This window comes from Megalobrama amblycephala, linkage group LG16 (assembly GCF_018812025.1).
Source record: "Megalobrama amblycephala isolate DHTTF-2021 linkage group LG16, ASM1881202v1, whole genome shotgun sequence".
NCBI lineage: Eukaryota > Metazoa > Chordata > Actinopteri > Cypriniformes > Xenocyprididae > Megalobrama > Megalobrama amblycephala.
The window spans coordinates 39,165,710-39,177,994 of record NC_063059.1 but is presented as its reverse complement, the minus strand read 5'-3'; the positions used below and the strand labels follow the sequence as shown (position 1 = coordinate 39,177,994).

Here is a 12,285-nt window from a genome sequence, read left to right as displayed (position 1 = left end):
GACTTCAATGGCCTCCAGACGGTTGAAGGTCAAAATTACAGTTTCAGTGCAGCTTCAAAGGGCTTTAAATGATACCAGACAAGGAATAAGGGTCTTATCTAGCGAAACGAATGGTCATTTAAAAAAAAAAAAAAATACAACTGTATATGATTTATAAACACAAAATATCGCCTTGCACGTGCTTCCGCTTTCCGCATTCTTCATACGCCTTCCCTATTCTACTTACGGAAAAAAACTAAACTGGCGCCGCATTCGTTCCCTAAGTTGAATAGGGAAGGCGTAGGACATATAACGTAAGCGTTTTGAAGAATGCGGAAACGGAAACGTGCAAGGCGATATTTTGTGTTTATAAAGCATATACAGTTGTGTTTTTTCGAAAATGACCAATCGTTTCTCTAGATAAGACCATTAAGGCCTCAGCACACTGAGTCCGAAATTCGCATGCGAAACTTTCGCACGTTAAAAAAATTAATTCGACCTCACGTTATGTCAATCACGTTTGCACACTGCCTCCGAAACTTTCGTCCATCAAAAAAATATTCGGATCAGGTTCGATTTTCTGCATTTTTCGCATCCGTGGCACGCATTTTGAGAGATGTTTTGACAATTCAGAGCCACCGTACGCGAACGCAAACATCCTGAAGTAAACTTTGAAACGCGATAATCCCACAGCTCCTTGATGAGGTGAACTCTCCTTTCTCTCTATGCAATCTCGGAATTGAATGGACCCAATATTTCCTCTTTCTTTTTCTCTTTTTAAGAAGAGAGGAGACAACTAAATCATGCTCACTGCTTGAAGACTTAATTTTGTATTGTTTTGCAATTTTTTCGCAACGCATTAATTTTTACGCATCGGACTCAGTGTGCAAGGTCTCTGTGCGTGACGATTTTTTAGGATTACGAATACGAAAAAACGCTTGCGAAAATTTCGGACTCAGTGTGCAAAGGCCTCTATTCTTCGTCTGATATCGTTTAAAGCCCTTTGAAGCTGCACTGAAACTGTAATTTTGACCTTCAACCGTTAGTGAAGGCCATTGAAGTCCACTATATGGAGAATAATCCTGGAATGTTTTCATCAAAAACCTTCATTTCTTTTCAACTGAAGAAATAAAGACATGAACATCTTGGATGACATGGGGGTGAGTAAATTATCAGGAAATTTTTAATTTGAAAGTAAACTAATCCTTTAACCATTCTCTTGTCTTGAATCCAAATTCGTATCCAAACCAAAGCACATTATACTGTAGTATGGAGGTCCAATGTAAATTTAATATAATTGGAACCCATTACAAAAATGTACTGCGGTGGTACCATGGTACTGAATAATTACTATATGCCATTGTATTTACATGGTGCTGAAAAGTACTTTAAAAAATACCAAAAGCGTGAGTGTTTATTTTATTGATGAGAGCTTGCTTAACAGGCAGCAAGTATATACCAAATATATAGTATATAAATATATACCATGGTATATATTTTAGGGTAGTCGGTGTATGAATGAATATTTTTATTTAAGTGTCATGCACTCATGGTGCCCAGCCCGCATGGGCTTATATGACACTATCCAGTCATTAGGAAAAATGTCCATCAAAATTGTATTATATACAATAAAACAAAATAATAAGCCACAACTTCCTGACATAATCACAACTAAATCACCTCATCTCAGGATACAAAGTCTTTTGTCTTAATAAATAATTGGTGTAAATAATAGGGCCTACACTTCAGTCTTTGCACATTTTGAGACTCTTCCACTGAAGAAAAGTTCTTGGGGGTGTGGTCCTCACACCCTTACAAACATTTACCATAGTTATTTCAAAGTGATTGTATGTTTTTGTTAGTGTTTAGTCTAACTTTATAAGTAACTTTTATCTTTTTTCGACAACTGTAGCCTACTTACCATTCCGAATTGCTCAAGTTTCAACCGGCCCTCGACCTCCATCTCCTCACGTCTCTGGTCTCATGCTCGACTGACGAGTCACAAGTTGAGTTTTTCTCTCCGCGGGGCGTTTCTGTTTCTTCCCTCATAGTCTCACTGCAGATCACACGCGTCCATGTTCGGCTTCATCTCACGCAAACATGCAGAACCATCACCTGAAGGAACACCTGTATAAAATCCTGGTGATCGGGGATCTGGGTGTGGGGAAAACCAGCATCATCAAGCGCTACGTGCACCAGAACTTCTCACCAAACTACCGCGCGACGATCGGCGTGGATTTCGCGCTCAAAGTTATGAACCTCGAGCAGGAGACCGTCCGACTGCAGCTCTGGGACATCGCCGGTAATTTTTAATTTAATTTAATTTAATTTAATTTAATTTAATTTAATTTAATTTAATTTTTTCTATTTTATTCTGAGCCCAAGGTTTTTTTAAAAAAAAAATTACCTATAATAATTATAATTAAAGAAACATTTTAAATCACACAATATATTTGTATTAATTTGTGTAGTAGGCTAATACAAACATTAATTATTTATTATGTGCGTGATTATAAGTTTTTTTTTTTTATTCTTTAAGTTGTGAAGAACTTGTATAATATTTTCTGTGTAGCCAATTTATAGATATACAGACGTAAATTAATTCTACACACTTGAAGGCATTATATAACATTATAATATTTTAGTCTAATATTGCTATGTGGACCAAGCGTATTCAAATATGTTGTAATCTAATTACGATGCCTCATTGTTTTATTCAAGTCTCTCTTGAATAACGTTCCTCGAGCGAGCGCGCGCACTGCGCGGTCATGTGTTCGCCGCTCATGTGAGGGAGATTTCCAAAAGAAGGAAAACAGGAACGTCATTGTAAATAGGAGATGAAAAGCACAGAGACATCAGACAGGAGCATGATTTGTCATTCTTAAGAGAAAACAATGTCAGTCAAATATATTTATATAGCGCTTTTTACAATACACTTTGTTTTAACCAATTTGTGCCCAAGTTTTTCTGAATGGTTTCATGCATATAGTGTTAATAGTGTCCTATGTGAACATGTTCTGCATTTATTTCCCCAGGTTTTTTTCCCCCCTCAAAAATCATATTTGAATGTGTGACAAATATGTTGTATGCACTCCTCAATGTAAAATTTAAATAGGAGGAGAACATTTGGCATCTAACTCAAAATAACTGCTTTCAACTGATCAATCTTTATTCATAATAAGATTTATTATGTATAAAAGCTGAAGAACATTCGATGTGAACCCAAAAAAGTTGCATCTAGCTTATAATCTCTTGAATATCAAAAAACAACAAACAACAAATCCATTTGTTCTAAACCCAGCATTTTTTAGAGTGTATGTTTTGGGTGGGATACTATCAAAGCAAAAAGCACTAAACAAGACTAATAACCTTGATTTATTAACCCATTAAACACAGTATACCCCATTTCCCCATGATATATGTACACAGCAAAATTCCCAGAGTTAAATCAACTCTGCTTAGAGTACATATGGTTCCTCTCTAAATAGTGTTAAAGTAACACTGAAGTCACTTGTAGTTTTTGTTTTTCTCTTTTCTTCAGTGATTCTGCTTGTTTACAGCAGGTGTTCATCACTAATGTTCAATTATCACTTAATTAATTGTATAATTATCTCATTAACTTTAACTCTGATTCAGTGATATTTTAACACTATTTAGAGAGGGACCATATGTACTCTGAGCGGAGTTGATTTAACTCGGGTGATTTTGCTATGTACTTACAAGGCATTTGCCCACTTGGACTTTTGACTAAGTATGTCAAAAACTATAGATATCTTGTAAGATTTGTCTTGTTTGGATGATTCTAGAGACCTTCACGATTATATGTCAACAAAAAATATTTATTAGTAACATGAAAATTATGTTTCTTTGAGAGGGTTTGCCTTCGTCATGCTTCCTGGAAGTAGGGGTTGGAAGTTGGCAGCCTCATGTGATGGGAAGGAAGTGAATACCTTTTTTTTTGTTCTTGAAATCCTTTATTTGGTTGTTTTCTTGCATGTCATTGAGACATAAAACATGGATAACATCTAGAAAAATACTTACAAAAGGAAATGTGGGCTAAAATGGGTTAAAGCAACTTTTGTTGACGTTTGGATCATAAATCTTAAAAAATTAACTTGATTTTAGATATATTTGAGCAATTAAAATAATCTATCAAGTGGCATTTATTGTAAAGAAAGCATTTTTTTCCCTTTTGTTTTAAAGGGCAACTATTTATTTCTCATAAAGGACTGAATTAGTTTCCATTGCAAGACTCTTCTTTCTGGGTTCTGCTTTCTTCAGTGTTTCTCAGACTTCACTCCAGTAACTTCTGACACTAATCCCGAGCATTGAGTCGTGGCCCAGATCAGAGCTTTAAGTTTAACGGCGTGAGGCTGGAGCTCAGTGGAGTTGATCAATATGAGCTGCTGGAATGTGCTTTTCCTCATTAATGATATCCAGGCTTTAGCTCGGATCCTTGGAAATGTGTACAAGAATCCCAAAGTACGATCACGTGGATCAGGGAGAAGAAATGTAGAGAGGGTGAAATTCTCTCACATTCACCCAAGGCTTCAACTGATAATAAACATCTCATTGTTGTCTTTGTGGTGATAGAATGCGTGTATGTTCCTTTCATTACCATGAAAAACACGTCCTGTAGGCTATAGGTGGTTTTACAGAAGACTCTCATGTGGTGTTTTCCGACTCCTTCCACAGGCCAGGAGCGTTTCGGGAACATGACGCGGGTGTATTATCGAGAGGCCATGGGAGCCTTCATCGTTTTTGACGTCACACGGCCGTCAACTTTCGAGGCGGTGACGAAATGGAAGGAGGATCTCGATGCCAAGCTGAATTTATCCAACGGCAAACACGTGGCGGCTGTGTTGCTCGCCAACAAGTGTGATCAGGGCAGAGACGTTCTCACCAACAATGGCATCAAGATGGAGCAGTTCTGCCAGGAGAACGGCTTCGTGGGATGGTTTGAAACTTCAGCCAAGGTATGTAATGAACATCTGAAGAATCTGAGCTTATTTATTGACAGCCGATATTGATATGAACACTGATTTGAGATGATTCAAGATCAGTGAGGTTAAAAGGTCAGAATTGGGATACTAGAATAAATATGATCTAGTTTCTATTCTACTTTGTGGTTTAATTGAAAGACTCGTTTATCACACACCACACACTCACAAGGATCTCAGACATTGTTTATTCAGCAAAAAATGTAATTCTGTAATCATTTACTCACCCTCATGTCATTTCAACCTGACTCTCTGACACACAGAGAAGCTTATGAATGTGCAAACTGACACTTTCTTAAATGACAAGAAAGGTTTAAGTAAACAAAACTCATTTTTATCCATGTTCAAACTAAATCATATCTGAAATCATATCTGAATATACTGTACACACTACCAGGGCCTAAAACTAACCTTTTGCCACACCTGCCAATGGCCAGTGACTTAAAGGGATAGTTCACCTAAAAATTAAAATTTGATGTTTATCTGCTTACCCCCAGCACATCCAAGATGTAGGTGACTTTGTTTCTTCAGTAGAACACAATTGATGATTTTTAACTGCAACCACTGCCATCTGTCAGTCAAATAATGCGAGTGGATGGCAACTTCTACTATAAGAGTAAATAAAACTTGCTTAGACAAATCCAAATTAAACCCTGCGGCTCGTGACGACACATTGATGTCCTAATACATGAAACGATCGGTTTGTGTGAGAAACCGAACAGTATTTATATCATTTTTTACCTCTAAAACACCACTATGTCCAACTGCATTCAGCACTCGTTTAGTGAGGTCTGATCGCGCTCTGATGACGGAAGTGATGTCTAGCACTCATTGAAGTATAAGTGCGAGACATCACTTCCGTCATCAGAGCACGATCAGACCTCACTAAACGAGTGATGAATGCAGTTGGACATAGTGGTGTTTTAGAGGTAAAAAATGATATAAATACTGTTCGGTTTCTCACACAAACCAATCGTTTCATGTCTTAGCACATCAATGTGTCGTCACGAGCCACAGGGTTTAATTTGGATTTGTCTATGCAAGTTTTATTTACTCTTATAAAAGAAGTTCCCATTGACCCACATTATTTGACTGACAGACCGCAACGGTTGGAGTTAAAAATCATCATTTGTGTTCTACTGAAGAAACAAAGTCATCTACATCTTGGATGCGCTGGGAGTAAGCAGATAAACATCAAATTTTCATTTTTGGGTGAACTATCTCTTTAAAGGATTAGTTTATTTCAGAATTAAATTTCCCTGATAATTTACTCACCCTTATGTCATCCAAGATGTTTCTATCTTTATTTCTTCAGTCGAAAAGAAATTAAAGTTTTTGAGGAAAACATTCCAGGATTTTTCTCCATATAGTGGACTCCAACGGCCAATGGGTTGAAGGTCCAAATGTCAGTTTCAGTGCAGCTTCAAAGAGCTCTATATGATCCCAAATGAGAAATAAGGGTCTGATTCTCTAAATCCATTTTCTAAAAAAATAAATAAAAACTTTTTAACCACGAATGCTCGTCTTGCACTAGCTTCCGCCTACGTCACACGTGACCTTTCCAACGTGATGACGTAATGCGTGGCGCATCACAAAGCTAGTACAAGATGAGCATTTGTGGTTATATAATTTTTATTTTTTTTTAGAAAAATGACCGATCGTTTCTCTAGATAACATTTACATTTACATTTATTCATTTGGCAGATGCTTTTATCCAAAGCGACTTACAAGTGAGGACTTACAAGTGAGATAAGACTCTTATTCCTCGTCTGGGATCATGTAGAGCTCTTTGAAGCTGCACTGAAACTGACATTTGGACCTTCAACCCGTTGGCTGTTGGAGTCCACTATATGGAGAAAAATCCTGGAATGTTTTCCTCAAAAACTTTAATTTCTTTTCGACTGAAGAAAGAAAGACATGAACATCTTGGATGATATGGGGGTGAGTAAATTATCAGGAAATTTGAATTCTGAAGTGAACTAATTCTTTAAGACATTTTACTAGGAGAAATAATTTTTTACCAGCCATGAAACATAGATTAATCCTTATTAAAGTTAAAACGTTATTCAGTCAAGAGCAATGAGTGATTGTTCTTGTTCGATGAACAACAAAAACACAGACAGCAGCAGGAATATTAGGCTGCTGTCACTTTAAAGGTGCTGTATATGATTTCTCAAACTCGTTGTTGGACATTGTTGATATTTGAAATCAAGCCAAACAACCCCACCCCTCTCTTCGTTGCTCCGCCTCCAAAACTCACACTTCATCCTAACCACCCTGCTCTGAGTCGGTCTCGAACTCCAGCCCAATCACTGCTGGCATGCGAGGCAAATGCACTACCAATTACGCTAAATACCGCATTGTCTAATGGGCGTCAATGTGCAGTGGTTTACCTGCAAAACTTTCACTGTTACACACGCATTGCGAGTGGATGTCTGTTTATCACAGCTGACGTGCAACAAAATGCTTCACGAAAAATAAAGCGCAGATGATGAACGAACGACAAGTAAGAGTTTGTTGTTAATCGCCAACAGCACAGCAGCTCCAGACAATCAAAACCCAGTGTTACTCACATGATAAGGAATCAAAGTAGCCTCCACATCTGTTTTCAGGCCTTCCCTCTTAGCTCTCTCCAGCACTGGAAAGCTTTTCTAATATAAACACGGATCCTAAAGCACTTGCCCAGTCATAAACCTTCATTCCAGTGATATTCTTTTGAGCTCTTTTGTATTGTGTTCCATTTTTTTCTTCTTATTTTCAAATCTCCCTCTTGCTCGTTCTCTCTCCTCGACTGTCATACGCCCCCTAATGCTGATTGGTTAGACATTTGTTGTTGGTATCGGCCTGACTAACTTTCAAGCAGTGTAGTTGAAAAAATTGATACCCCACCTTTAAGAGCTAATGCATGGATCCAATATACTGTTTTCCGCGTTGTGCACCGTCACGTGAATATTTGAGCGACCAAGCCTTTCAAAGTATACTTCTTTGGCCATACACGCATTTGGCGCGTATGCACAAAGCTCAAGTCACTCCCACATGCGCTGTTGTATGCGCACCATCCGCGTGGACATGCAAATTAGGCCGCACGCGGACTAGCCTGACTACGTCAGACATCCTACTTCCGCTCAATTTCATTTCGCTTCTGTACTCAGTCTGATACAGCGTCAGAGCTTTCTGTTTGCCACCGGTCTGGAAACAGCCGGGCCAATCAACGAACAGAGGGCGGGCTGAGAGCCGTGACGTAGATGCTATGCGCCGAGTTTTACATTGTAGGTTAGAGAAATTGAAAACCGAAACGACCGCGGAAATGGGAAACGAGACACGGGATGCAATTCGCTCTGTTATGGAGAACATTCAACTCTTTTTCAAACTGAAGCCAGAACAAGAAGAGTGTTTGATAAACATTTTAAATGGAGGTGATGTTGTGGCCCTACTCCCGACTGGTTTAATCTAATCCTAAATTTGAGAGTTGGCTACAAACATTTTCTTGTTTCACTCTGTCAAAAATAAGTTTAGAGGCCGTGATTGTACCGTGTATGCGTAGATTAACTTCGCATAATCTGCAAAAGTCGTTTACAGCCATGTTCACTCCGGTATTTCGCTCGCATCATCATGTGTTTACAACAGGTTTACAGTGGAAGTTCAATCATAGATTTGAGTTCGATGCATGATGTCTGTGCTTCGATGCGGCTGTACAGGCGCATAACATACGTCATAACTAAACGTATCTGATTGGCTTACGGGTAACCAATGATTTTAAACTTCAGACAAGCGCCCCCTAGCGAGAGAGAAAACACTTCTCTATTATGTCATTCCAGACTCTGTCTACGAAGCAAAGTGAAGTAGCAGAGTCTGGTATTACCAGGCTACACGCGGACAGTCCTGATGATGAAAATTATGTCACGCGGACAGTGCGCGGAATGTGAATGGCCATAGTATACTCTGGGCATCATGGCAGATTTCTGAGCACGTTTCGGATGTTTGCGTACAGAAAACTTCCCCCACAGCAAGTAATGGATTAATTATTTAATTAAGTATTTAATTAATTATTTCAGTTGGCAAGGCTTTTTCGTGAGCAATTTTGCATTGCTAGAATTTATAAAAATGTTACTGACCAACTGGCAATTAACACAGTTTCAAATACTCGCCAACGCCGATAATTTTAGCCGCGTGTTAATTTTAGGTCCCTGCACAGTCTCTTCTGCTCAGCAAGGCTGCCTTTATTTGATCAAAAATACTGTAAAAACAGTGAAATATTATTATAATTTAAAATAAGTTTTCTATTTGAATATTTGTTAACATGTAATTTATTCCTGTGATCAAAGCTGAATTTTCAGCATCATTACTCCAGTCTTCAGTGTCACATGATCCTTCAGAAATCATTCTAATATGATGATTTGATGCTCAAGAAACATTTATGATTATTATCAATGTTGAAATCAGTTGAGCTGCTTTATATTTCTGTGGAAACTGTGATGCATTTTATTCTTCAGGATTCTGAATAGAAAGTTCAGAAAGAGCAGCATTCATTTGAAATAGAATCTTTAGTAGAAATATAAATGTTTTACTGTCACTTTTGATTTAATGTGTCCTTGCTCAATAAAAGCATTTTAAAAATCCTTTGACTGGTAATGTACGCAAAGTGAGTGAGCTGAAACACTGTTTAATGTCTCCTTTTGTGCTCCGTGGATGAAAAGAAGTCTTTGGAAAGCGTCCTGGAATGACACAAGGTTGAGTAAATGATGACTTGAACTTGAATTTTTTGGATGATCTATTTTTTGCTGTCTGACCTTCTAGGCAGTTTTACAGGCGGTTATTTGAAGTGAATCACGTGTGTTTGTGCGTAAAGAAGTGCGATTGTCTCATTTGAGCTGACAAAATCACTTTCTGCTGACTCACAGCCCTTCTGTTACAGTGTGTCATGACTCATGAATATTCACGAGCTAATTAATGCAGTCACAGCCAGAGACAAGGTGTGTGAAGACTGACAGGAAAGGTATCACTCTCTCTCTCTTTCTCTCTCTCTCTCTCTCTAGGAGAATATTAATATAGATGAGGCAGCACACTGTCTGGTGAAGCACATTATAGCAAATGAGAATGATCTGCTGCAGTCAGAGGTTACAGAAACCATCTCGCCGCAGCAGGAGTCCAGCCGCGGAGGAACCTGCTCAGCGTGTTTCAGGTCCTGAAGTTGCACATGGATCTACAGCCAGATCGAGATCTGGAGTCCCAGAGGAACACTTCTCCATTCAACCTCATTCCCATCTCGTTTCTTTCACGTCTTTTCCCATTCTCGCCTCATATCGTTCTTCTCTTCTCATCTCGTTCATGTCTCCTCTCGTTTATTTGTGTCCACACCGGAGAGGCGACCCTGCCACCGTGTCTCGGTTTCCATGGTAACAGACTTATCGAACACTCTGCAGGGCAGAAAATGTTTTAAGAGAAAGAGACAGTGGTGAGAATTCGTCCGCAGAACTTCACGAGAAGTTCCTGCTGAATCATCAGGACGCGAAAAAGACCCCAAAGACCGATTCTGCATTTTTACCATCCATTCAGTGAGGCTGTTTGATGTTATTAACATTTTACTGCTGTTAATTCATATTTTTATTGGCCATCAGAAATCAGCTTAATAAGCAAAACCAACAAATTAAAAACATTTCATTCTTGCCCACTGAGCAGAGTGAAACTTCATATTTTCAATATTTTTTCAAGGCAGCCAAAGTCAATGAATACCAATGAATTATGAATGCTAGCCTTAAAAATATTCATGAATTTCAATATTTCTGGTGTGCGGAACACATGCGGAACACATGCGGAACACCGATGATTCTAAAATGTTCTCATTTAGAATGTTTGAAACACTACAGTGCCATCAACCGGCAACATGTGCTCTTTTTATTTATCAAAAATTGATGTCATGTAAATATCCCTGTACTTACCCAGTATACAGCAAAACAGTTCAGAGTTTAAAGTATTAATAAACATAATCTTTACTTAAGTGTGTCCAGCATATGTTCCCTTCTGTGCTTTGAATGTGTTCATGTTCAGTGAATTGTGAGGTCAGTTATTTGGCTTTGTTGTGTTGTTATAAAAACGTTTGTGCAGTTAGCTGGAACAAGCAGATGATGGTTTTATGCACACGACTCTAGACACTGTTAGTGAACACTGCAGGTTTTCTTTTTTATGTGTATAGACATTACATATGCCTATCAACTACTGCAGACAATAAATCTGACTTCTTCCTCAGTTATAAAGAACAGAAGATGTTTATGTTTATAGTAGAATGGAAGTCGCTTTCTTGTATCTTATTGAAAGATGTAGAATCGTCTCAAAAAAACATGTATTTAGACCTAATTTTAAGATGTATGTATTTGAATTGCATATAAAATTTCCATTTATTTGAATACCACATTTTTGACATAACTAATTAAAACTTGTATGAGATGCATATTTGTCAGTTATACATAAATTAAGCAGTTTTCTCACAATGAACAGATTTATGCTGATTCTAAGCAATTTAAATAATGCATTTTGAAAGTATAATTATTTAAATAACTCTTACCCGTTTCTTTTGTGTGACTGACAAATATGCATTACATTATGTTTATTAGTTTGTTTAAACTGTGTAATCCAAATTGTTGGACATTTTATATGCAATTAAAATATAAATCTTAAATTTAGGCCTATAAATAGTATGTTGATTCTCCAGAAAGCCAAAGTCAATGAATACCAATGAATTATGAATGCTAGCCTTAAAAATATTCATGAATTTCAATATTTCTGGTGTGCGGAACACATGCGGAACACTGATGATTCTAAAATGTTCTCATTTAGAATGTTAGTCATTTGTTAGTCAAAAGCACTGGCACAACCAAAAGTATGTGTTGTGTTTGGGGCAGGATGATTGCAGACATTTTTTTTTTTTTTTTTTGTATGTTTAAAAATTAATGATTTTCAAGGCATAATTTGCCATAAATTGGAGTTTGTCCTATAAACAGAGTTACAGAAAACCTCAGTGTGCGCGTTTGCTCGGGAGTGCAGCGCTCAGGCCGTGTGATCCCGGTCTCGCGGCTCCTAATGAAATAAATTGGTTCCCAGATATTCCAGGTCAATTCATCTCTGACCTGACACACACGGGGAGGAGAATTCATTTGATATGCAAACTAGAGCATGACCAATAGGTCAACGGGTAATTTACTTTCTCTCTCTGATGTGGTGGGTTGAAATGATACACATGCTTGTAGTTCTGGATCTTGTGAGGGTTTTTTTGCAGTTAATCAATGATTGTGATTTGGTTATGATTCTG

At 37.9% G+C, this 12,285-nt stretch overlaps 1 protein-coding gene and 1 long non-coding RNA gene across 2 annotated transcripts in view; one reads left to right on the top strand and one right to left on the bottom strand.

Annotated features, from left to right (window-relative positions):
- Positions 1 to 2,026, bottom strand: part of LOC125248731 — a 43,760-nt gene extending 41,734 nt beyond the window's left edge. The window contains exon 1 of the long non-coding RNA XR_007180354.1: positions 1,901 to 2,026. This is a non-coding gene — a long non-coding RNA (uncharacterized LOC125248731). The remainder of the gene's footprint in view (positions 1 to 1,900) is intronic.
- rab38a (RAB38a, member RAS oncogene family) lies at positions 1,129 to 10,977 on the top strand. Its single transcript, XM_048160823.1, has 3 exons — positions 1,129 to 2,281; positions 4,675 to 4,955; positions 10,016 to 10,977. The coding sequence occupies exons 1-3, from the start codon at positions 2,080 to 2,082 to the stop codon at positions 10,166 to 10,168; spliced, it is 636 nt and encodes a 211-aa protein (XP_048016780.1). The 5' UTR covers positions 1,129 to 2,079; the 3' UTR covers positions 10,169 to 10,977.
- Positions 10,978 to 12,285: the final 1,308 nt, after the last annotated feature.